The sequence below is a fragment of the Vicugna pacos genome, chromosome 12 (genome assembly GCF_048564905.1).
Source record: "Vicugna pacos chromosome 12, VicPac4, whole genome shotgun sequence".
NCBI classification, from domain to species: domain Eukaryota; kingdom Metazoa; phylum Chordata; class Mammalia; order Artiodactyla; family Camelidae; genus Vicugna; species Vicugna pacos.
Genome location: NC_132998.1, coordinates 27986034 through 28012072, shown reverse-complemented (window position 1 = coordinate 28012072; position 26039 = coordinate 27986034). Strand labels below are relative to the sequence as shown.

At 33.1% G+C, this 26039-nt stretch overlaps 1 protein-coding gene across 2 annotated transcripts in view; it reads left to right on the top strand.

Annotated features, from left to right (window-relative positions):
• WASHC4 (WASH complex subunit 4) overlaps positions 1 to 26039 on the top strand; it is a 53916-nt gene that overhangs the window by 8316 nt on the left and 19561 nt on the right. For both annotated transcript variants that reach the window (XM_072973075.1, XM_072973076.1), the window contains exons 7-24: positions 402 to 484; positions 2106 to 2148; positions 2579 to 2682; positions 3396 to 3516; positions 4913 to 5036; positions 5141 to 5268; positions 6680 to 6840; positions 11548 to 11674; positions 15689 to 15814; positions 17597 to 17704; positions 18200 to 18346; positions 18481 to 18560; positions 19587 to 19692; positions 20460 to 20576; positions 21682 to 21850; positions 22105 to 22259; positions 23797 to 23871; positions 24358 to 24462. In XM_072973075.1, the coding sequence (XP_072829176.1) occupies positions 402 to 484; positions 2106 to 2148; positions 2579 to 2682; positions 3396 to 3516; positions 4913 to 5036; positions 5141 to 5268; positions 6680 to 6840; positions 11548 to 11674; positions 15689 to 15814; positions 17597 to 17704; positions 18200 to 18346; positions 18481 to 18560; positions 19587 to 19692; positions 20460 to 20576; positions 21682 to 21850; positions 22105 to 22259; positions 23797 to 23871; positions 24358 to 24462 (2079 nt within the window). The remainder of the gene's footprint in view (positions 1 to 401; positions 485 to 2105; positions 2149 to 2578; positions 2683 to 3395; positions 3517 to 4912; positions 5037 to 5140; positions 5269 to 6679; positions 6841 to 11547; positions 11675 to 15688; positions 15815 to 17596; positions 17705 to 18199; positions 18347 to 18480; positions 18561 to 19586; positions 19693 to 20459; positions 20577 to 21681; positions 21851 to 22104; positions 22260 to 23796; positions 23872 to 24357; positions 24463 to 26039) is intronic.

The following is a 26039-nucleotide window of genomic DNA, read 5'->3' as shown; positions in this document are numbered from 1 at the left end:
CTGGTAGCGTTTGAGCTTCTTCATTTATTCAGGTGTTCATTTATTCATTTTATAGGACAGAAATTTATTGAGAAGTAGTTGAGGTTTAGCCACCATGCTGGGCCATGGACATTCAAAGAAGGAATAAGACAGTCTGTCATTTAGGAATTATATGAATAACAAAAACAAGACTTAAAATAAAAGGATGAATGAAATGCTGTGGGGGCAAAGGAGTAGAAATGACCTTGGGAGGTGAATTAAGAACTGATTGCTTGAAGGATACTCGAAGTTGCCTTGCTGCAGGTTAACTGGAGATTTTTATTGGAAAATTATTTTGTTTTTATTTAGCATTGTTATCATAAAATTCAGTCTAACGGTGACATTTACTCAACTTGTAACATATACTCAACTTGTCATTTCAGGAACTGTCTTGTTTTGTTACGAGGTGCTATGAAGTGGTGATGAATGTAGTCCATCAGTTGGCTGCTCTCTATATCAGTAACAAGTAATGGATTTTAGAAATATTTTTGCATTTTTAATATACAGAAAATGTTTTTCTTAAACTAGCTAATTATATGAAATAGTTTTTCATTTGTTCACTCACCTATTCACTCATTCCTTCATTCACTTACTCAGCATTCTTTGAACGCAAATGATGTTTTAAACACTACTTGGTGAGTGTAACACATAGGTTAGTAAGACACAATTTCTGCCATGGCGAATGAACCCATTATCTGTCTGAATGAGAGTGCTGACAGAATAATCTTAAAAAAATTTGATTATATAGGAAAGGTCTAGTACAGAATTAATACATGTACCAAGTTCTCTCTGCTTAATCTCTCTCCTTTACTTTAAGGGTCCCTGGCTCATTAGAATCATGTGAGACTTCCCTTAAACTACGGAGCATTGAGGTGTGGGGCTAGGGAATCTACACTGGAAACATTTTGAGTAATTCTAATGATCTTCCAAGTTTGCGGACTGCTGCCCTAAATCAAGATAGATCTTCAAATTTTTATGGAACCCTTAGTATTCCCCACCACCACAATTGTGAATTTGATTAATACTTTCTACTTAAAAATTTTCCCACTTACTATTTAATTATAATCTTAAAGTAACTTTAGATATATAACTAGGGATTCTCAATTATGAAAAGAGTGATAGCTGAGGCTCAAAGGAATCATTTGTCAAGATTCCGTACAATTTAGGTACTGTTCTTTTAGTCACCAGCCAATTCATTTTTGTTCTTACTATACTATGCTGCATCTTAACTCTATAAACTGAAAGATTGTTAACTGTTTCTCATTCTCATGTTTTTCCACTCGGTCAGGTATTTATTTTATGTTCTGTGCTTTCATTGAAGTTCTCCTTATGGCAGAAGGGAATGAGAGCATAGCTCCCCACAACCTCTGCAGTACCTGGTGTGTCATTCAAAGAGGACTCCCCACTACCACACCCTTGCCCTAGAAAAATGAAATTTCTTTGTTTTGTGCTTAATTTTGAAAATATTCTATCTTGTGGAATACTTATATGTGCTTTGATATACATTTATTAATTTATTTACTGTTGAATAGGTTGACTCTCTAGGAAGTAGAGTTGAATTATCCTGCGGCTTTTGACTTTGGTATAATCCCTTTTGTATGCATTGTATTTTCAGTAGGAATAAGAACTCCAGAAATTCAAATGAAGAGAAGACTAGTTCCCAAATGCCAGTTTGGATGAGATAACAAAGATTCTAGTGGGGAATTGAGAAATTTTAATACTTTAAAAAGAAAAAGAGAAATGAGTATCAGTTTTGTTATTTCTCTAGCTCCGTCCCAAGCTTGATCCTTTAGGTTTGAGTGGCTAAGGTTATTCACGGGCTGCATGTTGACATATACCTACCCATTGAGTTGGCTGTAGGCAAGGAGAGCCGAGAGTCGGCATGTACAAGTTAAGTTCCCTTCTTGGGAAAGTGGAATATGATAGTAATTCCTTGGATCTCATAAATTTGAGTGACTAAAGCCTAAATAAGGATAAATATATACTAAAATTCCAAGAGCTTCTGCTACTATGTGTTTTCCTTAAAATAAAAGTGAACTGTGACAAAAATAACTTTTTTTAAAAAGTTGGTTGTTATTTTATTGCAGGATTGCACCCAAAATTATAGAGACAACTGGCGTTCATTTTCAGGTAAAAGTTATTTAACTGAACCTGTAAAGCTGTAATTTTTTTGTGTGTGATTAGGAGGGTAAAACAATCATTGCAAAACTCTTTAAGGATTTCTCTTTTTTTATGTTTGTTCTCGTTCATCTGTAAGGTTGATGAGGCTTTGCTGACGCACTATCTGTGTAACTTAGTTTTTCCTAGTAGTGGCCCAATGTAGATTCTCTAGTCTCTTTGGGGGATCTACAGTATCACCATTAAGGATGAAATATTGGGTGAAATGTTTCGCAATTTAAGGCTAATTGTTCCATCTGAGGATTAATAGTTTCATCTGTAGCTTAATTTACCCACTGCTTTAATTTAGTAATTAGCCCAAGTGTGTTGAACTTTAAAAATCTACATGAAGCTTAACTTCTAACTAGTGATTAAATGATAATCATTAAAGGTTTCTTGACAGACTATGTATGAGCACTTGGGAGAGCTGCTAACAGTTTTGCTTACCCTGGATGAAATTATTGATAATCATATCACATTGAAAGACCACTGGACTATGTACAAACGGTGAGCCAATTAAAATGTTTAAAATACTCTCTTACCTTGTATAGTTAATGTATTAGTAAAAAATAAACAAATGTGAACAGATCCTTTAAAAGACCTGAAGATCTATATTTACAAGAATCTTACATCAAATGGTTTTTTTGAAGGGAGTAACCATTCTTTCAATTTTAAATAAACTTGTTTGAGAATATGATAAACTTGTATAAAGCATCCTAATTCTTAAAGTGTAGTTGAATGTTAATTTGACAGCCTTAGGACTCAGATTAATTTTTTCCTTATTCAATATAAATGATAATTGTTTATCCTGGGTTTGATTTTATTTTGTTGTATACTCCAAGGTGTTTTATTATTATTTAAAAAATTTATTTTAATGGAGGTACTGGGGATTGAACCCAGGACTTCATGCGTGCTAAGCATGTGCTCTACAACTGAGCTGTACCCCCCCAACTCTAAAACTTTTTGAAGTCAAAACATTTTATTCAGTTAATAAGTATTCACTAAATGTCTGGTATCTAGAGAGCACCAGGTATGTGAATTTAAGATAATATAAAAAGATACGATTAGAAAATTAAATATATTAGGATTGTTTTTGTTCATATTTTCAAATGTGTAGAGCCAGACAAGAAATACAAATATAAAACTTTGATTTCTGAGAATATTTTTAATACAAGGATTTATTAGGCAAATTGAAGGGCTTTCTCCTAATTTTCCACTAGGTTACTAAAATCTGTCCATCACAATCCTTCAAAATTTGGAATTCAGGAGGAAAAACTAAAGCCATTTGAAAAGTTCTTGTTGAAGCTAGAAGGGCAGTTACTCGATGGAATGATATTTCAGGTATGAGAGCTGTATCAGGCTATGATAAATGGGCTTCTATTAGTTGACCCAGCTCAGAATTATAGTGGGACACTTTTATAGCATGCTTTTGTGATTATGTTTTTCTTTAAAAGTACTTTGGCTTAAACACTGTTAATGTACCAAAATATAATTATATCATTATCTGGTAGCAAACAAAATTAATAGTGTACTGGTTGTATTTGGGGTAAGGGTTTTTAAAAATTATGCAAAAGGATAAAACTGTTCAAGAATTAGTATCTAAGTAGTTGTGTTAAGCATTTTGTTTGTTGTTAACCTCTAGATTTAGATTTGTAAGACAGCCTTTTAAAAGTCTGTATAATTCTTCCTAGACTTAGGAAATATAGTCTGAATCTGCACAATCCATGTGGCTTCTAACCATATGTGGCTATTTAAATTTAAATTAATTAAAATAAAAATTCACTTCCTCTGCCACACTAGCAATGTTTCAAATGCTTAATAGTTACATGTAATCTAATCATTGCAATGCACACTTTAAACTTATATATATGTCGGTGATATCTCAATAAAGCTGGGAAAAAAGCCAGCTGTGGCTAACAATCATATCAACACAGATGTAGAACATTTCCAGCATCACAGAAAGTTCTGTTGGCTGGCACTGCTTTGGGTAGTAGTCACCAGAAATTGCTTACAGTGACCCTTCAACAACATGGGTTTGAATTGGACAAATCCTCTTCTATGGATATTTTTCAATAGTAAACGCTCCACTATTACACAGTCCATGGTGGATTGAATCCGAGTATGTGGAGGAACCGTGGATACAGAGAGCCAGCTATAATGTACATGTGGATTAACTACCACTTGTTCAGGGATCACCTGTAAATATTTCATATAAAATCTGCTTCAGGTTTACCTTTAATTTATATTTTAAATAATTACAATTTTTGCAGAATGATCCTAACTTTTGTTTAATATCAATTTAACTATTAATTTGTTAGTTTCAGAAGGACCTATTTCTATACATGCTGTAATACAGTGCTAGGAAAGTAATTGTAAACAGATAAAGTCTACTCTTAGGAGTGCAAATTAAAGTCATAAAACATATTTTCCCATGCTTCATTAGATACACCTTGTATACATCACCAAGCATCACTGTGTATGTCTTCATGTAGAATTTTAGATTTTTGGTTCAGTTTTATTTTACATAACAGGTACTCAAATATATAAGTACATATACATTTTCCATTCAAAAAGACTGGTGTTAGATTAGATTAAGGTAAAAACCTGAGGATCCATGTTAGTAAAATTAAAATGATGAATGTAGGAGTTTATCATTCTATATTTATATCTGTTTAATAGCATATTCAGTCATAGTAGCTTATGATAGTCTGAATTTCTCTAAATGTTTCCTATCTAGGGCTGTATAGAACAGCAGTTTGATTCTCTCAATGGAGGAGTATCTGTATCAAAAAATAGCACTTTTGCTGAAGAATTTGCACATAGTATTCGCTCAATTTTTGCAAATGTAGAAGCCAAACTTGGTAATGTAAAAATGCATTTTTTGGTTTTTGTTTAAAAAGTTTTCATTTCCTTTAAAGGAGAATTTTAAGTATGTTGTTTTTCTCTCATGTTATTGTCTTATAAGGAGAACCTTCTGAAATTGACCAGAGAGACAAGTACGTAGGAATTTGTGGACTCTTTGTACTGCACTTTCAAATTTTTCGAACTATTGATAAAAAGTTCTACAAATCTTTATTGGACATTTGTAAGAAGGTAAGAACTTGGAACTTTTATTTTTTCGTTTTGAGTATACGGAAAAGATTTTTCATAAAACTGAATTTTTTTTTATTGAGTTATAGTCAGTTTACAATATTGTGTCAATTTCTGGTGTACAGCACAATTTTGCAGTCATACGTGAATATACATATATTCGTTTTCATATTCTTTTTCACCATGAGCTACTACAAGATTGAATGTATTTCCCTGTGCTATACAGTATAAACTTGTTTGTTTATTCTATATGTACCTGTCAGTATCTACAAATTCTAATTCCCAGTCTGTCCCTTCCCACTCTCCTCCTCACTGGCAACCGCAAGTTTGTATTTTATGTCTGTGAGTCTGTTTCTGTTTTATGTTTAAGTTCATTTGTCTTTTTTTTTTTTAGATTTTACGTATGAGCGATACCATTTGGTATTTTTCTTTCTCTTTCTGGCTTACTTCACTTAGAATCACGTTCTCCAGGGATAATCTATGTTGCTGCAAATGACATTATGTTGTCATTTTTTATGGCTGAGTAGATTCCATTTGATAAATATACCACATCTTCTTTATCCAGTCATCTGTCAGTGGACATTTAGGTTGTTTCCATGTCTTGGCTATTGTAAATAGTGCTGCAAAACTGGATATTTTAAAATGTATTTTTATTACTGTTTACAAAGATAATAATTACTGTTTATAATAATAATTATTATAAAATAATATTTTAATATTCATTAAAAAAATCTAAGCATTCCAGAAATAAGTAACATAGTGAGTGAAAATATTCCGTAATTCCACATCATATAAGTACATACTAGTGGATGCTTTTCCAGATCATTTCCTATTGATTAACTTTCTATTACTGTTACAACTTTTTTCTCTTATTTCTCTTCCTTTTCTTCTTGCCAGTTATTCTCATTATTGAAGTAGAAAAAATTTAAAATACTTTTTTTGTGTATCTTTCCTGTTTCGATGATGTGGGACCTGCTTTTAAAATTGAAAATTTAGTTTGTGTGTAGAATCAGGTGATGTGTGACCGTGAGAATCTAGCCATCTTAGATATTTATTTTTTATTTTTTCACTAATATAGAATGAAAGTAAAGGTCATGAGGACTCAAGTTTTTGTTTAAGTTTTGAATATTTTTATTCATCAGAAAATCTGTGAGCATATGTAAGTGTGTGTTTGGGGTGCGTGTGTGTGTTGTTTAATATTTAGGTAGAATAAAATTAGTGTCATGCTCCACACTAGACATAGGAATGCTTAACTCTGTGGCACAGTAGCATAATTTGTCTCATAATATATTCATGAGTATTTATTATTTTTTCTTTAAATAAATTGTCTTCCATTGTATATTGCAGAGCTACTGAACAGTTTATTGTTTAGCCCCATTTAATGATTTCCCTCCTCTTCTCTTTCCTATTTTAGGTACCAGCCATCACTCTAACTGCTAATATTATTTGGTTTCCTGATAATTTTTTGATCCAGAAAATGCCAGCAGCTGCTAAACTTCTAGACAGAAAAAGTTTTCAAGCCATTAAAATATACAGAGATACTTTCCTACAGCAGAAAGCTCAGTCACTTACCAAGTAGGTTTTTATAAGTACCCATAATGAAAATATTTAGATATTTTGTATTTTCAAATCTTATACTGATTCTAAATATATGGAAGCATTTGAATTATAAGATCAAATATAGTTACTCATTACTGTAGAGAAGATTGGGCAGTCTCTAAGTGATTTGTTTTCTGGGAGTGTTTTTTTGTTTTAAATGTTTTAGACTTAAACTCAATTTAAGATGTAGGCAGATTATACTTTATGGAGATATGTATGTGTGTACATGCATTCATATAGACACACATACTTTTTATCAAATGCAGTAAATATTTTTTTGTCTAAAGTGCAGTAGATGTCATTTGATAACATTAAGAACATTGTACGTGACTCAATGTTGATTTTTGGAGCAGTTGACTTTTATTTGACTCACTCCTTTTTTTCCTTTATTTTTATGAAAGTAATGTATGCACATATTTAAGAAGTTAAAACTACTAAAGGTTCAAAGGGAAAATAATTGTCCTCTACCCAATTCCCCCCTGTATTTTAGTCCTGCTCCCTAAAAGAACACTTTTAACTCTTAGTTTCTTCTGATACATACATCTTTATTTTTAGTTTCTCTTACTATGTAAAAGTTTCAAATATACACAAAATAGAGAAAATAGTATCATGAGCCCCCGTGTTCTCTTCACTTAGCCTCTCATCACCTAGCCTCAGCAATTAAATTTACTGTGCATTCTTACTTTAGTATACTGCTAAAGTTACATGTTGACCTGGATGAAGATTTTAAATGAAGCAGGACTCTGCCATTGGCCCTATGCTGGACGCAGTTTTTATCTGTAACATTGTTAAAGGGTGATAGGGATTCTTACCCACTTTCTGTTGGTCTTGACTATTGAGAGGAAATTGGGTCACTCCTGTACAATGGGGGAAGGAAGGATGTGTCTGGAATATAGGAGATCCCCCTAAAGCATCTCTTAGTACTCCCAAGTCATGTGATTGAAGTCAGTGGAAAATGACAGGAACTCAGTTCAGGCAGGGCAACTCATAGCAGAGGTTTCAGGGCTCTCCATTGTATTCTAAAATGGAGTTGAGGAGGAATAAAGATGTAAGTTTGGGTTTAGATTAAAGAGATGAATTCAGTAAGATGGAGAGATAGGAATCAAGTTTAGTAACAGTAATTTTAAAAAAAAGATGTGGATATTTCAGTTATCAGAAACTGTTTTTGTTAACATTGTGTTGCAGCTGCTAAAAACGTCAGTACATACTTAGATTACATAAATAACTATACCCACGCTGGGGGTGAGTATAGCTTAAGTGGTAGAGTACTTGTTTAGCATACACAAGGTCCTGGGGATTGAATCAGTCCCCAGGACCTCCTCTAAAAAATAAGTAAACCTAATAACTACCCAAGGTGTAAAAACTAGTAGCTATAATATCTAGGGTAAGGGAATTGGTAGTTCCACTGAATTCTTATTGGTCAGACTATAATTAGTGTTTGGTGGTGCCACATTTTAAGAGGGCCACATACTGCAGCATCTCAAGACGAAGCTGATCAGGATGTTACAAGATCTGAGAACCATGACCTTTGAAAATTCATTGAAAAGTATATAGTTTGATCTTTAAAAGAGAAATCTGTGGAATGATATGTTAGATTTCTTTGAATATTTAAAGGGCATTCAGGTTGAAGAGGGAACAGATTGATCTCTGTGGCTCCAGGTTGAAATGCAACCAAAAGAATAAGATGATGGATATTAATAATAATTGCCAACATTATCAAGCTTGTAACTTATGTAGCAGACATTATGCTAAAGGCTTTAAACCCATTGTCTTTTGTAAACCCTGTAACAACAGCCTTCTCATGTCGGAAATAGTAAAGTCACAACTAATATTTACCCTATGCTTTCTACAAGCCAATAACTATTCCATGAATCTCATATGTATCATCTTTTATAATCATCAGAAAAATCCTGTGAGCTAGATACTGTTGTTATGGCTGTTTTATAGGTGAGAAAATTGAGGTACAGACAGATTAAACTTGCCCAAATTTAAACTACTAATGTGTGGCAGAGCTGGGCAGTCCACCTCTAGAACACAAGCTGTTGACATTACCTTATGGTACTATTTTTATCCCATTTTCAGATAAGGAAAATGAGGCTTAGCGAAACGAAGTTTACCAGGTCACACAGCCAGGTACATGTCAGAGAGGGCACGCAAACCTGTGTAGGCTGCCCTGAGAGGTAACGTACTCTTCCGCAAGAGCTAGGTGGGCAGAATACAGATGACCATCAGTCCAAGGTGCTGTAGGAAGTGAGTTACTACGTAAAAGACTGAATAAGTTGACTTTCAAGGACCGCCCCCCCATATGATAACAGTTTAATATTTCTAAATTTTTTTATTTCAAAAATATACAGACAGTCTAGAACTTCTTTGAGCTGAAGGAGGCAATGTCTTTTTCATTCTCTTTGTAACTCTGCCAAAGAAACCTAAAATTCACAACACTAAAGTGACCCTTAGGAGAGAGGAGTTGATATGATCAGCATGAGCTTTGTCTAACATTCTGGGAGAAGTTGAGGAAGTGACAAAGGGCTGTCCTAGTCAGGCTCCAGAGTTCATTAGGAATAGGAAGCAGTGGGAGACAGTTTGCCTGCTCCCACACTATACGTTAGACCCCAAATGGCCAAGTGCCCCAGCCAAGGGTTTGTAGGTTGCCGCTTTTTGCTTTTCATTCACAACTGTTATGGTGTTGGGAATACTACCCTCAGAGGGTAGAAGTGTGAACCTTTATTTCAAACCCAGATGATACACAAGTGTTGACACTGTTGATACTTTATATTAGAATAGGGGATTTATTTTTTTCCCCTAAGTGTTTTTTGTTTCTTCTTTTTGAGATGAAGCTGAAAGGACCCCTTTGGACTCCCTTTGTCAATTAACTTGGCTTTTTAAAAACTTGAAGCAGTTTCATTCTTACATATTTATGAGAGACAAAGATTATCTGGTGTCTGGGCGTGGGAGTGATGGGAAAGTGACAGACAAACCTCTGCTTTATCCTGCATAGTCTGATCTAAAACTGAGTGGTTCTTGACTGCGTGTTAGCCTCCTTCATGTTACTGACTTGATTGCCATCAGCTTGATTGCTATTGTAGTCTAGGCCTTTTCCTTCTGTCCTTGCTCAGGACCTTTCTGTTCCCTCCTGTGCATTGTATCCCTCCCTGAGTCCTGGTCACAGCCTTCTCCTCAGACTGGAAACATTGCCCTAGGACTCTTCTCTTTCTCTGTGTTTCAGACTTTTAAATTGAATCATCCACAAGTCGAATAATACATTCCAGTGCCGTTTGAGGCAAAGCCAAACGTACGACTATTGGTGTCTTTTGTCTAATGGAATCTTGGCTCAGCAGAAGTCATTTTTCTCAGATTTGATTCTGAGATTTCACCTTCTTGAAACACATTGAATTAATTTAATTTAATTTATTGTTTTTAAAATAAAAAAGAAATACAGCTTTAACAGCTTGTGGGCTAGAAGTTCTTATCTTGAGTGAATTGAGGTATATTCATAGTGATTTAGTGTTTATAATCAGCCTGCATAGTAGAATTACGTTATTGATTTAGTCTTCCCAGGATGAGAAAGCTTCCTAGATTTGGGCTTAAATCCTGACTTACTCTGTAGTAGTTGTATGATCTTGGGCACATTACTTCTCTGTTTCAGTTTCCTCTTCTGTAAAATGGAGATCATTATAAGGTTTAATGTGAGGATTGGACAAGTTAATTTGTGTAAACTGCTTATAACAGTGACTGGGCATATAGTAAGCATTCAATAATTGTTAACTTTTATATTCAGATTGTGACCGCTTGCATTATTCCATTCTGATTCAAACTGTCATCCCCTTTATTCTGCATTAGAACAGGAGCTTCCTAAGTGGTTTTCCTGCTTTTACCATTGTTCCCTTTATAGCTTATTTTAAACGTATCAGCCAAAGTGATATTGATCCTCTTCAGAGTGAGAGTAGGTCACTCTGCTCAAATCTTCTAGTGGCTTTTCTCTGAAGTCCTTACTCCCTACCAGGCCTTACGCAGATCCCCTTTCCACTCCCCACTTTTCCTATTCCTCGAGCTCACCCCCGCACCACTGTACCTCACTGATTTTTTTTTTTTTCTGTTCTCATCCCTGCTCTGTGCTCCAGTCATACTGAGTTGTTTGTTACTACTTGAACATGCCAGACTCAATTCCTGTTTGGGGATGATTGCATTTGTTATTTACTTTCCTAAAATTCTCATCTATTATATATTTGCATGAGGATTACTTACTCATCTTCAAATCATGGTTCAAAATCACCTTTTCAGTGAACCTACTTTGATCACTGTGTTTAAAATTATACTCACCACCCCGGTTGCTCTTTTCCCTGCTATATTTGTCCATTGCACAGATCTGACACCTTACAGATTTCAGTTACTGATGTGTTTATTATACAACTCCTTTCTAGAATGTAAGCTTCATGGGGGCAGAGATTTTTGTCTATTCTGTTTACCTCTTATTTTTGTTTTTTAGTAGTGCCTGGCCTGTATAGGCATTCAGTAAATATGTGTTGCATAAGTGAATTATATATGTGTATACGATATGTATATTTTGAAAACCAGAAAGATGAAATAGCTGCTGCAAAGAAATATTTTGTCCCAACTAACATGAAGAAATGGAAGTACATTTTCTTTCCTGTGCTGAATAACTCCCATGTTTTCCTTTGTTAGAGATGTACAGTCTTACTACGTCTTTGTGAGCTCATGGATGATGAAAATGGAATCTATTTTATCTAAAGAGCAGAAAATGGATAAATTTGCTGAAGATCTCACCAGTAGATGTAATGTTTTTATACAGGTAATTGCATCTTCTTACTTAGAATATTTTGAGGGTAATTTCTTTGTTAGTTTGTTGTACAGAAGGTATATTTTGAAAAAAGTGCAAAAGGTAGGATATGTTTTGGTTTTTAAAACTGAAATTGATTTGGTTGTGTATGTTTGGAGAAATCTTTACACTCCCTTCAAGGAGTAATTTTCTTGCTGTATCCCATAAATTTGGATGTGTCCTGTTTTTTATCCAATATTTAGTTCTAAGTATTTACATTTTTTGTTGTGATTTCTACTTTGCTCTGTGAGTTATTTTGAAAGATGATTCTTAATTTAAAAATGCTTGAGGTTTTCCTAGTTATCTTTTTATTATTGATTTCTAACAATACTAAAATACTTTCAGTATTTTGAAATTTGTTGAGATTTGCATTATGGTCCAGCTTGCGGACAACGTGGCAAACATTTCATGTATACTTAAAAAGAATGTAATTTGCTTTTGGTGATGTAGTGTTCTATATATTGTCAAGTAGGGTCATGTTAATGATTTTATCTGCATATTCTATCAGTTACTGAGACAGTTGGGTTAGAATCCCCAGCTTTACATGCATTTGTCTATCCTTTGTAGCTTTGTCAACTTTTGTTTTATGTATTTTGAGATTAAGTGCATAACATTTAGAATTACTGATGAGTCAAACCGTTTGTCATTATGACATGTCCTTTTTAATCTTTGGTAATGCTTTTTGTCATAGGGCTCTTGTGTGTGATTAGTAACACAGCTCTACCAGTTTGCTTTTAAATAAGGCCTACATGGTACATGTGTTTTGATCCTTTTACTTGGAACTTGTTTGACTCCTTTATTAAATGTGTGTCTCCTGTAAGCAGCATATATTCCTCCCCAATCTGATGTTTATTTTTTATTTAACTGTTTTTGGTATATGTCAATACTGATACTCAGATTTAAAATTAGCACCTGACTAGTTGCTTTCAGTCTGGCTCACTTTTTCTGTGTCCCTATTCTTTTCCTTTCTCACGCTTTTGAATTATTTTTATTATTTTATTTTTCCTTCTATTAGTTTACTGTGTTTTTTTAGTGGTTACTTTAGAAATTTAAAGATGCGTTACTGAACTAACATAAATTAGTAGTTTTACCACTTTCTAGACAGTATAAGGATCTTAAACCACTTTAATTCTATTTATCCCCTCACTTGTGCTGCTGTTGTATATTGTGATTCTGTATGTATTTTAAACCTCACAAGGCATTGTTGCTGTTGTTTTTAATAGTCAGTATTCATTTAGATTTACCAATATATTTATCAGTTGTGTTGTTTTTTATCCTTCCTGCATCTCTTCATCTTTCTACTTGTGGAATACATGTTAGTATTTTATTTAAAATGTCATTCTATTGATGAATTCTCAGTTTTTTGTCTGAATATACCTTCATTTCAACTTCATTTTTGAAGGCAGTTTTGCTACGTATAGAATTTTAGGTTGGCAGAATTTTTTTCCTAAGCTTTTAAAGGTACCATTTTATTGTCTTCTGGCTTCCTTTGTTTTTTTGTTGAGAAGTTATCTGTCAGTTTTGTTGCTTTTTCAGTATGTGTCTGTGTTTACTTGCTTACAAGATTTACTTTTTGGTTTTTAGCAGTATTACTTAGGTGTACCTAGGTTTGTTTTTCTTTGTGTTTGTGCTGCTTGAGATTTGTAGAGCTTCTGGAATTTATGGAAAATTCTCAGCCATTAACTCTTTAAGTACCATTTGTGTTTTATTCTCTCTCTGTTCTGATTATCTCTCCAGTTATGTCTAATCTGCTGTTAAACCCATACTGAGGTTTTTTTCCCTGAGTTCTTAATTTAATTATTTTACTTTTGATTTTTGTTTCTTTTTTTACAGTTTCCAGTTCTTTTGTGAAATAATTTTGTGTTTTATTTCCTTTAACACATTCAGCATAATTGTTTTGAAACCCATGTCTAATAATTTCATTAACTGGATATTTCTATTATCTATTTTTTTGGATATGTCTTAATCTCTTTGTATGCCTGGGTTTATTCATGAAAATTATTTATGAAAAACTAAAATTTGATATAATATGAGGATCTGGATATTGTTTTTCTTCCTTAAGAGAGAATTTAATTTTGCTTCTGATACACAGCTAGTCTAGGAAAACTAGGAACCCAGATTATCGCAACCCAGTCCTGGATTGAGATGATTTGAAGTGGGACCTAAGTCCTAAAATGACTGTGTTTTTCTAGTTCAGTTACTTTTTAGAGGGTAGTTTTTAAAGATCCCAACTCAGAGCCTAGGCGATTTACCAGGACCTCCTCCCCTCCTTGATGGGCCATGAACTCCTATTTTTATCCTCCTTCCCTTCCCCTGAGATGTTGAAAGATATGTTTGGCTTCTGTCTTAATTATTTCTTTTGGAATGGGCAGGTGCCTCTATGGGAAAGAAGCCTCAAATGGCAGGCTCACGTCTCTGAGTTTCTGTCTCCTCCCAGATCTTGGCCTTAAATTTTCTTATTTTCTTGATGACTCTGATGCCTTCCAAGAGGTTTGAAAAATATTTTGCCCAGATTTTCTGGTTGTTTTCTGCGGGAAGGTTGATCCAAAATATTTATTCTGCCATGAACAGAACAGAAACAGACCCCAGACCTCTCTCATCCCCATTTAGATGTTTAAAATACATCCTTCATGTATATCCTTCACAAATTCATGACCATCTGGGAATGGTGTAGTGTTGGCCCATGAGTTCTATGCCTCCCTTTCCCCTCAGAAAATAAACTCTCTTTTTCTGCCTGCCTTAGAGTTACACTTTTGCTGTTCCTTGTTTCTGCTTTTTAACTTTTCCCAGTGCTGCACTAGGGCAGAGTCTGGTGTAATAGTCCTATAGCTGACAAGGTAAGACTTGTGGCTCTTCCCTGCATGTATGCCCCAAGCTTTGGTCTTACTGTCACCTTTCTTAGGATGCTACCTTCTCTCTCATTTCTCAGTTCTTTTAATTTTAGCACATCTCTTCACCACAGAGCTACTATTGACTCACAGAAATTCCTTCCTTCCCTGCCACTGACTGTCATTCCTTTAGTGAGCTGCTTACTGTTACTGCTGGTAGAGCAGAAGAAAAAGGCTGAGAATCAACTGGCCTATAGGTGCTGCCCCAGCTCCTTGGATATATTCACAGTAATATAATTTAGGTTCATCTCTAAACTGTACATGTATCTTTTTTTGGTCCTTCTTTACAAACCCAAAGGATCTCCATTATTATGTTTCTGTGTGTCTTTTTTGAATCTAAATGAAAATGTATTTGAGAGGTAATATCCTTTTTCCTGTTTCCCTTGGGATTACTAGCACTAACTAACTCCAATTTTTTTTTTTAACTCACAAGAGCTGTGTGCTTCCTTCATAAAAAGAAGGATAGGAGAAAAATCTGTTCTTATTGGGCTGGAAGGAGAGCAAGTCTGATTAGCATCAACTTAAGCAGGGGACATGGTAGCACATACGTAGTAGGGACTGGCCTGGGTGAAAAAGAAAGGGAGCATTGGCTTGGAACTCAAAATACCTTTAGATATTATCTGTATTGGCCAGAGAGCAGCTTTCTTTGTCTTTCTCTCATTTTTCAATTCCTACTTCCTTAGAGTCCTTAGCTCTTATCTTTAGCTGCAGCAGGTAGGAGTTTTTATCCTCTTGTCTGGCAGGTAAGATAGGGATGAATAAATAACTTCCTGACATCCAGATCATTTCTTTGAAAGTTTTGTTTTTAAGTGAAAAGATTCTTTAATTGTGATTATATGCTATAATGTCAGTAGTACTAAACTTGTGGCATGTGATAGGTTACATGACTTTTATGGGCTGCTTTGAAACTTTACAACCATGTGTACCATGTACCACCATTGTGTTAGAAAATATTTCAAAATCTTAAGAGCTGACTTTAAAATGAACTCTAGAAATACTAGTTATTGGCAAGTTGCTGAAAAGTTATTACATAGAGAATGAAATCTTGAAGAAATGAAGCCTTTTCTTGTGATTATAATCAATGTTTGATTTTTTATAGGGCTTTTTATATGCATATAGTATTAGTACCATTATTAAAACCACAATGAATCTCTACATGTCCATGCAAAAGCCAATGACCAAAACATCAGTTAAGGCATTATGCAGGCTTGTTGAACTTCTCAAGGTAAGTTTTAGATTATTTTACCTTGCCATTATAATTGAGAAATGACCGAGTTTAAATTAGGATTTTAGGGGGTAAGATTTGATTTCTTGATTACAAGAATAAAAAATTATAGAAAAGTCTACTTATCTATCAGTTGGATAAAGGAACTAGCCATTGAAAGAAATTTCTGAGTAGTTTTCTATGGATGGCCAATATATTTAAACTTTATTAAAAGTTAAAATACAATGAAAGAGAAAAGGAAAATGAAAAGTTTAGCCTAAGTAAAGTCTTAACGGAAGTTTTAAAGTTTTTGCATGAGTTTAAAAAAGAAAGAACATGGGACATTTTCTATTATTTTATAGTATTCAAATGCATATGAGGCTAGTCAACATGGGGCTGTTTATTTTGTAGCTTAGAGAAAGTATTGTAATCTTGTGTTTTGAATACTTCTGGAAATGTGGTAAAAGAAAAAACCTTACAGGCATAAGAGTCCACTTTTAACCTTCTGTAAAAACTGAAATCAAGATTTGTTAGTAAATATCTGTTAATGGCTTTAGATTTGCTTAGGATATAAAGATAGTTTTGGAGATTGTGTCTTTGGAGTTTTAGCCTTTTTTTCTGTAAGATATATTACTGTCAATTTTATTTTTTATGAATTATAAATACAGAAGTATATATATGTATGTATAGATGAATATATATCTTATAGCTAATATGTAAGCATAATTAAAAAAAAATAAACAGTTAAAAACCTATCATCCCATTTAAGAAATAGAATGTTATCAATGTCTTCAAAACCCCCTGTGTTGTCCCTCCTTGATTGCATTTTACCTGCCTCATCAGAGGAACCATTGCCCTGAGTTTTATGTTTATCATTCCCTTGTTTCTTTTTGGTTTGCCACATATGAATGAATCTCTAAACCATTCACTGCTTAGTTTTTGAGATTTATTTTAATGGAGTAATACTTCATATATTATTTGACTTGGTTTTTTTACTCAAAATTTTTTATTCGAACCAACCCATGTTGGGATGAGCAGGTGTAGTTCATTAATTTTCATGACTCTAGCTTTCTTGGGGATGGACTTTTTGGGTTGTTTCCAGTTTTTACTATTATGAACAATGTTGCCATTCTTGTATATGTTTTTCTGAGGAATTGTATACCTATGAGTGGTTCTATGTTACGGACATACTCAGATTTTCAAGATGGTGCCAGATTATTTTCCAAAGTAGTTATATCAGTTTACATACCTCCCAGAGTTTATTAGACTTCCCATCGTTTCCTAACTGGCCAGCACAGCACTGGTATTATCAGGCTTCTATGTGTGTGTGTATGTGTGTTAGCGTGTGTGCACATGTGTATGCATGTACATGCAAATTAGTATATATAAATGATTTTATAGTTAACATTTATTTCCCTGATTGTTAACGATGGTATCTTTTCAAATATTACTTATTGTGTTTTCCTTTTGTGAAAAATATGTTCATGTCTTTTGTTCAGTTATCTGTTGAATTATTTGCCTTTTTAAAAAAGTGTTTAATTTGTTTGGTGTCTTACATATTCTGAGTACTAATCCCTTGTGTGTGGCAGATATTTTCTCATACAGTGGCTTGCCTTTTTATTTTCTCTATAGTGGCTTTTGATAAACAGAAATTCTTAATTTTAATATAGTTGAATTTACCAGTCTTATCCTTTATGATAGTACTTCTTGTGTCTCATTTACAGATTTCTTACCTAGCTCAAGATCATAAAGATATTCAATAATTTTGCCTAACAGTTTTCCAACACTTCTGATTCTTTTTAGGCAATAGAGCATATGTTCTATAGGAGAAGCATGGTTGTGGCTGATTCAGTCTCACATATAACACAACACCTTCAACATCAGGCTCTTAATTCTATTTCTGTGGCCAAGGTATGAAAGTTATTATGTATTCAGCATAATTATCTTTCTCATTTGCCCTTCCATTGCTTTATATGTGTTTTCTAGTTCAGCCTGTTTACTCCATTCCTTCAAACGCAATATTCTTGGTCATAATCTCCATGGTATTTCATGATTTTACTTAGAGTGATCAAGTTATCTTTACTCTGAACTTGGCAGCATTAGCACACTTCTATTAAAAAAGGACATATTGTGCATTTTAAAAATAAGCATTTTTTAAAGAAATGATTTCCTTATTAAATTAATATGGTAATTTTGAAGTATGCCTAGTAATTTGCTGTCCTGATAGTAGTAAACAATTTACAGGAATAAATCTAATACTATGAGAAGAAGCTGAATACAGAAAGTATTTGCTTAAGTGCTCTTAAATTGAATTATGGAAAAGATAATTGAGAAACTTTCCTTCTGATTCTTTTATTATTGCCTCAGATATAAAACTGATGTTTCCTGTTTTCTTTTATCTTTAAGAAAAGAGTAATTTCTGACAAAAAATATAGTGAGCAGCGTCTTGATGTGCTCTCTGCTCTGGTTTTGGCTGAAAACACTCTAAATGGACCAAGCACAAAGCAACGACGACTTATTGTTTCTTTGGCACTGAGTGTTGGCACACAAATGGTAAATGTATTGCTGTTACTTACAGACTAAAAATGAGATCTGAGATGTCACACTTCCTTTATTACTGACTTTAAGGAACCAGGAACCAGTCCTTCAAGTGTAACTCCTCTGTCTTTTTTCCCCCTCCCTGATAGAAAACATTTAAAGATGAAGAGCTCTTTCCTCTTCAAGTAGTCATGAAAAAGCTGGATCTTATCAGTGAACTTAGAGAAAGGTAAGTAGGGATATGTAATGATGCTCAAAAGATAGGACTAATGGAAACATAACGTTTTTTTTTTAAGCATAACAAGAGAAGAAATATAACCCAAGTAGACCATTAGTTCCTCTTTATAACTGCTTTAGCATGACTAAAATGAGACTGTGACAAGGGATCGTATTTCTTTAGCTTTGCTTCTCTGGTAAGGATATAGTTTTTGGAGGAACTCACATGAGGAGATGTAATACAGTCCTTAGAGCATCTGTCAGACCCTGGTTGCATTTTGTGTTTGTTATGATGGGTATCTCTAATGGAGTTTTAAAATTGCTGCTTTATATTTATAACAAGGTTCATCTATTTGTGAGAGACTTAGAGCCATCTCACGTAGTCTTCTGTAATTTTATTTGGGTTGTGAATTTGAATTACATTGTTGGCAGCCAGTCACTAAAGGTGAATTCGTTTTTGGAAGGCTTATTTTTGTGGCTCCTGTGGTGTTAATTGTTTTCTCTTTATTGAATAAGCAGTAAATTTCTTGAAGGGAAAATGGGTCCTCTGAATTCTGATTCTCAGCCGAATTAAGATTACAGCTCAGTTTTTATTTACTATTCATATTTATAACAATGTTTTCGTGGTTCTGAGCAGCTCAGATTTTTGTAGTTCGTGGCATTTAACTTTCCATCCTTAGAAGAAATACTAAACCTTCTTCACTGTAAAATACTTAATGATCATTTTGTTGTCACAATATTGAAAATAAATTTACTTTAAACTCTATTTAAAATTTATCCATATTATTTTTGAAGTATGCTTTAAAACTAAAGCGTATGTGCTGAATTCTGACAGTGTCAGGTATTGGAGTGTTTTGTTACTGTTGTTCAATGTGAAAAATATTTACTTTGTGGCTTTTCTGTACTAATTTTGGGTTAAGTGATGCAGGGAATTAAAAAATGAGTAAGACAGAGCTCTTTATGGAATATAATGCATTCTTTTCATTTTTGGGGGGGTTTCTTTAGTTTTGGTACCACTAATTACTACTTTACATTGTAGAGTCCAAACACAATGTGACTGTTGTTTTTTATACTGGCATCGAGCTGTCTTCCCAATTTATTTAGATGATGTATATGAAAATGCTGTGGATGCAGCCAGATTACATGTAAGTAAAGAATAACATAAAAAATAAACATCATTTTTTTAGTCACTGTACAGACCATTTTAAAACTGCTGATGCTGGTTTTTTTTTTTTTTTTTACAATGCTGTATGCATTTTCAGTAAAATTTATATAGTTTGTCAGTTATAGAGAACAAGCTAGTGGTTACGGGGTGGGCATCATAGGATAGGGGAGTAGAAGGTACAAACTATTTGGGTATAAGATAGGCTTAAGGATGTATTGTACAACATGAAGAATATGGCCGATATTTTGTAACAACTGTAAATGGACAGTAACCTTTAAAATATAAAAGGTAAAGTTAAAAAACACTATGAACAAAATTCAGGAGGAAATTAAAAACTCAAAAATGTATGTAGTCTGTAGGTAAATATTATATTAATACTAATGAGTTAATATATATTTAACTCTTCCCCTCATATTGCTAATCTTTCTTGTTTCACTTGATTTTAGTTTGTGTCAAAATAATCTGACTTTCATTTGTCAGCAAGGTATATGTTATTCAAATCTTTCCATTTCTTTCTGGAAATGAGTATGTTTGAATGCTCAAGATCAAAAAAGGATAAATGAATGTGAATTTTTTTGTATACTTAAAATACATGCTTTATAAAATAAAATTCAGCTCTTATTTGGGAAAGTAAGACAGTCATATATAAAAAAACAGCCTTCAGATTGAGGTTTTGTCTTTTAAGATGTAGTATTCTTTTGAGATCTAGTTTTTCTAAACTCATGTATATTCTGATTTTCTTTTTAGTATATGTTCAGTGCTTTACGTGACTGTGTGCCCGCTATGATGCATGCAAGGCATTTAGAGTCCTATGAAATACTTCTGGATTGCTATGACAAGGAAATTATGGAAATTTTAAATGAGGTAACATATTTGACATTGAAAAGCTTATAAAACGTGTTTGGAAAAACTTCTTAGATTGAAGCAGGCTTTCACAAATTTAAAATTATTATTTATAAATCACTGTCTAGAACAAAGGAACTATCACTATTGTGCTAAATTGGTCTTTAATTCCTAATTTTTAATATAGGAATCCAGATTAGGAATTCAGAAAAAAAATTTCTTTTACTTTAGTAAGTAGTATATTTGAATTTAAAATTGTTTATTAGAAGAATGCAAATATGAAACTGGTTTGAATATTGTCTGCAGTTAGTGGTAATACAGTTAAGACAACTATCAGTGTTTTATTGAAATTCATTTGGAGAGCTACTGACTAAAATCTTTATATTGAAAAGCATAAACACTATTACTTGTGTAACAGATAATTTGAATATAATAAAGTACATTCCTCCCTATTTTAATGAAGTGTATATTATAAACACTGATCTTTAAAATTGTATTTCCAGCTAGCAATGTTTTGATATGGAGGGAGGAGTTAAAAATGAGTAAACTTCACAATATAAACTTTATTCAGGTTTGATAAAATTATGAAAATTACAATTTCTTGTATTAAATATTCTTATTTAGAAAATAAAATACATATCTGGCCAGTATTTAGATTAATTTCATTGCCTTTAGCTCAGTGAATTTTGTAATTTTTAGTGATTATTATTATAAGGAAGCTTTTAAAAAATTTCCTCTCGCATATTCTCAGGACCTCCTTTGTTGCTGGTTTCTATAAATTTTATAGTTTATATTATATATTCATGTCCTTGTACTGAAGCCATCAGAGGCTTTTGATTTTCTTTTCAAGAATGTTAAAATATTAATGAAAAAAAGCTTAGATCTTATCTAACTGCTCCCTGGTCAAAAAAATGACTGATTTAAAGTGGATAGCAAAGTAATTTCACTCTCCCAATAAAAATATTTTACCATTGAGTATTTAGACTTTTAAACCAGTTTGACAGATTTTTTTTTTCCTCATTTCATTGATTATAAAACTGTAATGGTCAGAACACAGACATCTAGAGGAACAATACAATTGGAATATCATTTTGAAAAATTAAGATGTCAATTCTTCTGTGAATAGCATTTGCTGGACAAGTTGTGCAAAGAAATAGAGAAAGATCTGCGACTTTCTGTGCATACTCATTTAAAGCTGGATGACAGAAACCCTTTCAAAGTTGGCATGAAAGACCTGGCCCTTTTTTTCTCTCTGAATCCAATTCGGTTTTTCAATCGTTTCATTGACATTCGAGGTGAGTGTTCTGCTTTCCTTCTTAGGGTCATATTCTGTATCTGTTTGCCCTGACTATCAAAGATCAAGTAGCAAAAATGAGACTTTGAGAATATCTTCTTTCGTGTTAGTCCATTTATTCTTGAATTCGTATTTATTTCTTCATTTCATGCAAAGAAAGAAATTTAATGTTCCAAGACAGGTTGTTTCCTTTTTAGTTTCATTTCTGTTTTCTACTATTTCAGAAATCAAAAATTAAAAAATTGTTTTTTGTAGCTTATGTAACTCACTACCTAGACAAGACTTTCTACAATCTAACAACAGTAGCTCTTCATGACTGGGCCACTTACAGTGAAATGAGAAATTTAGCTACTCAGCGTTATGGATTGGTTATGACAGAGGCACATCTTCCTAGTCAAACTTTGGAACAGGTATAGTATAAAGTGTTTTTATTATAGCCCGATTGTAGCATGATAATAGTATTTCTCTAAGAAACACTTTTAATTTTTACTTTATTATGTGTTTATATTTCAAGAAGATATTTGCTATATAAAACCTCATAATTGACAAGAATAAAAAATTAGTGGTAGTTTGCTTTATGAAGGAATTTACCACAGGCTTCCAAATGTTTTTATTTCGCCTTTTGTTGAACATTTGAAACATACATAGATTTATATATAGCTTCTCAGAAATACATTGGGATAGTGAGGTGACTAATGCAGAATTGTGAAAAGTTTAGTCAAAGTCATAGTTAAGGATTTTAAACCTAGATTTAATATATAAACTTTAATATCTTAGAAAATGGCTAAATTCATGTAATTATAAATGTATTTGTTCTTAAAATGAAGAGTATAAAATAAGTATTTAGTGTTGCTAATTCAAAAAGCTTATTTACAAGATGGCAGTGTCTTGTGAGTGCAGAAGTTTATGTTTTCAGTTAATTTGCATGTCATTCTTTCTAAGATAATCCAGGTAATATTTACCAAAAAAGGTTTATTCAGTTCAAAAATTTTAAGAATCATAATTTTTCCTTCACTGTATTGCATATATAGGGACCATTCCCGGGATCAGTTTGTATATCCTTTCATTCATTTATTTATAAATTTAATATTTACTGAAAAGATGCTAGGCACTGAACTAGGTATAGGGATAGAAAAATAAACAGAAACAGTCTGGGCTCACGCACATATAGCCTAGTGGGAGAAAAAAATGAGTAAATAAATTTTTAGATTAAAACATGAGAAGATCTGTAATAAAAACTTAAAGGGGCATTGTAATTCTAGTTTGAGCACCAATTAAGAAAGATGTGGGACAATTTACATGATACCATGAAGTATTACAGTAATAACTGAAGAATGAAGGATTCTTATCAGGTATCTTGTACATTAAAGGTGGTCTAGTACAATTAAAAGAAGCATAAGGATTTGGAATTAGATTTTTTAAAATCCCTGGGTTCTGCTTTTTCTTAGCTATTTGACCTTGGAGAACTCCCTTAGCTTCATTTTCTTCAGCTATGGAATTTAGAATAATACCTCATTTTTGAGGATTACATGTAAAGAACCTTGCACTGTGCCCGAAAAGTATGTATTTTATAAATATCACTACATATTCTTGCAACCTTTTAAAATCTGGCCATTAGTTTACTTTGTAAAAAATACAGAAAAGCTCCTTGGGAAGGCAAATCATCTCAAGAGTAGTGGGGGAATGATTGTGAGTCATGGATTTTCAAAATTTAACTGTTCCTGTCGACACAAAAGGGATAAGATAACAAGCAGCCAGATGTCCCCAGACAGATAATCCTGATTGTACATGTCAGAAGGCTCTTTCAACCTTTGGTTGTACTCTTTGTATAGTTGTTCTTTAAGAAATGTTTAAAATATTGGAAGGCTTAGTGTAAGTGGTAAGTCACTATATTGATGCAAGTCTGATTATTTTAAATTAATAGTAACTGTGTGGATTGTTTTATAGGGCCTGGATGTCTTGGAAATTATGAGAAACATTCATATATTTGTGTCTCGATACCTCTATAATCTCAACAATCAAGTGAGTGAGTTTTAGAAAAAAAATTTTTTTTTAAGACACAATCTTTTTGTTTGGGAATCATTTAAAACTTACAAAAAGTAGCAAAAAATAAAAATAGCACAAGACACCCTTGTGCTCAGATTGTGTTCTCTCTCTCTTCTCTCTTTCCTTGCTCACTTTTTGCTGAACCATGAGGGTAACACACATCATGTCCTTTATCTGTATCCCATTTCCTAAGGATAGAAATTTTTTTTTTTTAAGAAAAAAATGTTTAACTGTGGATGGATAAATAGTAGGAAGGCTGAGGGGCAAAAAATTGATTGTAAATAGTGAAAATTAGTGAAATACAGAAAACAGAAAATAATTGGAGGTCATCTTGTCTCTTTGCTTTGTCTGTGTTATCTTCTCAAATGACTTTCCAATTAAATTATCTTTAATGAAATAGATTCTAAAATTCTTGGGCTAACTGACCAAAGTTTACTTTGGATTGTGTTTGTTTCATTACAGATTTTTATTGAACGAACAAGCAATAACAAACATTTGAACACTATTAATATTCGGCACATAGCTAATTCAATTCGAACACATGGCACGGGAATCATGAATACAACAGTAAGAATCTTTGGAGGGGGGTTGGGTGGGTAATAGACCCCTGTTTAATTTGGCAGTTTGAAAAATAGTTTTTTCATCAAATATTCTGGTTTTTCATCAAATATGTTTCATCAAACATTGTTACCTGTTTATATTATACCTGAATTTCCATTTTTCTGGTTGGTATAATTAAAGTGTCTGGCACTGAAATTGTGTTAAATGTAATGGAAGCTCTGTGATTCAGAAGGCAGTTTAGAATGTCTTACTATCTGAGGATCATCATAAATGACATTGGAGATTTGAGGACATCAGCATAAATATATATTGATGTGGGTTGTCTGATACTCTCTTCAAGTTCCTTTTGGAAGTGAGTTGTTGATAGCAGTTTATTTAACATCAGTCATGCTCTTTTTGGGGGAGTAGCTTACTAATTATTTGATATCCATAAAAATAGAATTTGCTAAAATACCTTGACTCTTCCTAGAAATGGGCATTCAGTTACTTGAGAGAATCATTTGAGTTTGTATGCTATTTTTTCCTTTGGTGGAAAAAGATAAATCTTTAAATTTACTTGGTTTTCAGGCCACAGTTTCTCCTTGAGGAAGGAAGAATGTGAATGTTTAGATAGTAAAATGTTATTAAGCATATTTGGGAGTAAGGGTATATGCAGAAATTACATAACTGGAAAGTTACTTAAGGACCATTTTAGTATGGTGTGGGAACCATTAAAGTATTTGAGCTGATAAGTAATGTGATTGGAACTCTGTTAGTGGTAACCAATAGAGAAATGAGACAGATTTTTAATTTACAGTAAGAAGTCATCCATGTGGTGATGTCTGAACCTTTCAGAATAAACTCTGATCCTTTAAGGATGAACTCTTCTTCGACCCCATATATCAAACACTCTTTCATGTAACCCATACAATTATGCTTGTATTTTACATGTCTCAGGCAGTGTGCTGGGCACTAGGATGAGAAAAATAGACATTTCCTGCTCTCACAGTAATTGTATTCTGGCAGGAGATACAGTTATTAACCAGTTAACCACACTAATGAATGTAAATTTTGATGTCAGATATTGACGAAGTAAGCATAGAAGAAATGATATCAGGCTGGCAGAGCTGCCTACTATTAAGAATGGGAGGAAAAAAGACTACTTCTCAGACTACTGCTACTAAGGAGGTCAAGAAAAAGTAATGTTTAAACCTCAAGAAAAATTCTGAGAAAGCACTCATTTTCATAAACCGAGTAATAGAGTGTTCAAAAGGGCATATTTGTGCCAAAATAATTAGTAATATTTGAGGGTGGTGGGGATGGAGATTAGTACAAGATTAGTGCAATTCTGTAGGTCAGAATTAATCTGATGTTGTTTTGACTTTAATCTCAGCTCAAATCCTACTTTTTCACGCTTTTTTTGAGTCTAGGTAAGGACCTTTTAATTCATTCTCAAAGCACGCACACTTCTCATTTTAGAAATTATTGCAGTTGAGTTTTAATAGTTTATTTAACGTATACTTGTTTTAAAATATCTATCACTGCTGCTGGAATATACACTTCATGGTGACAAAGACCATGTTTATCATGAGAGCAGGCACATT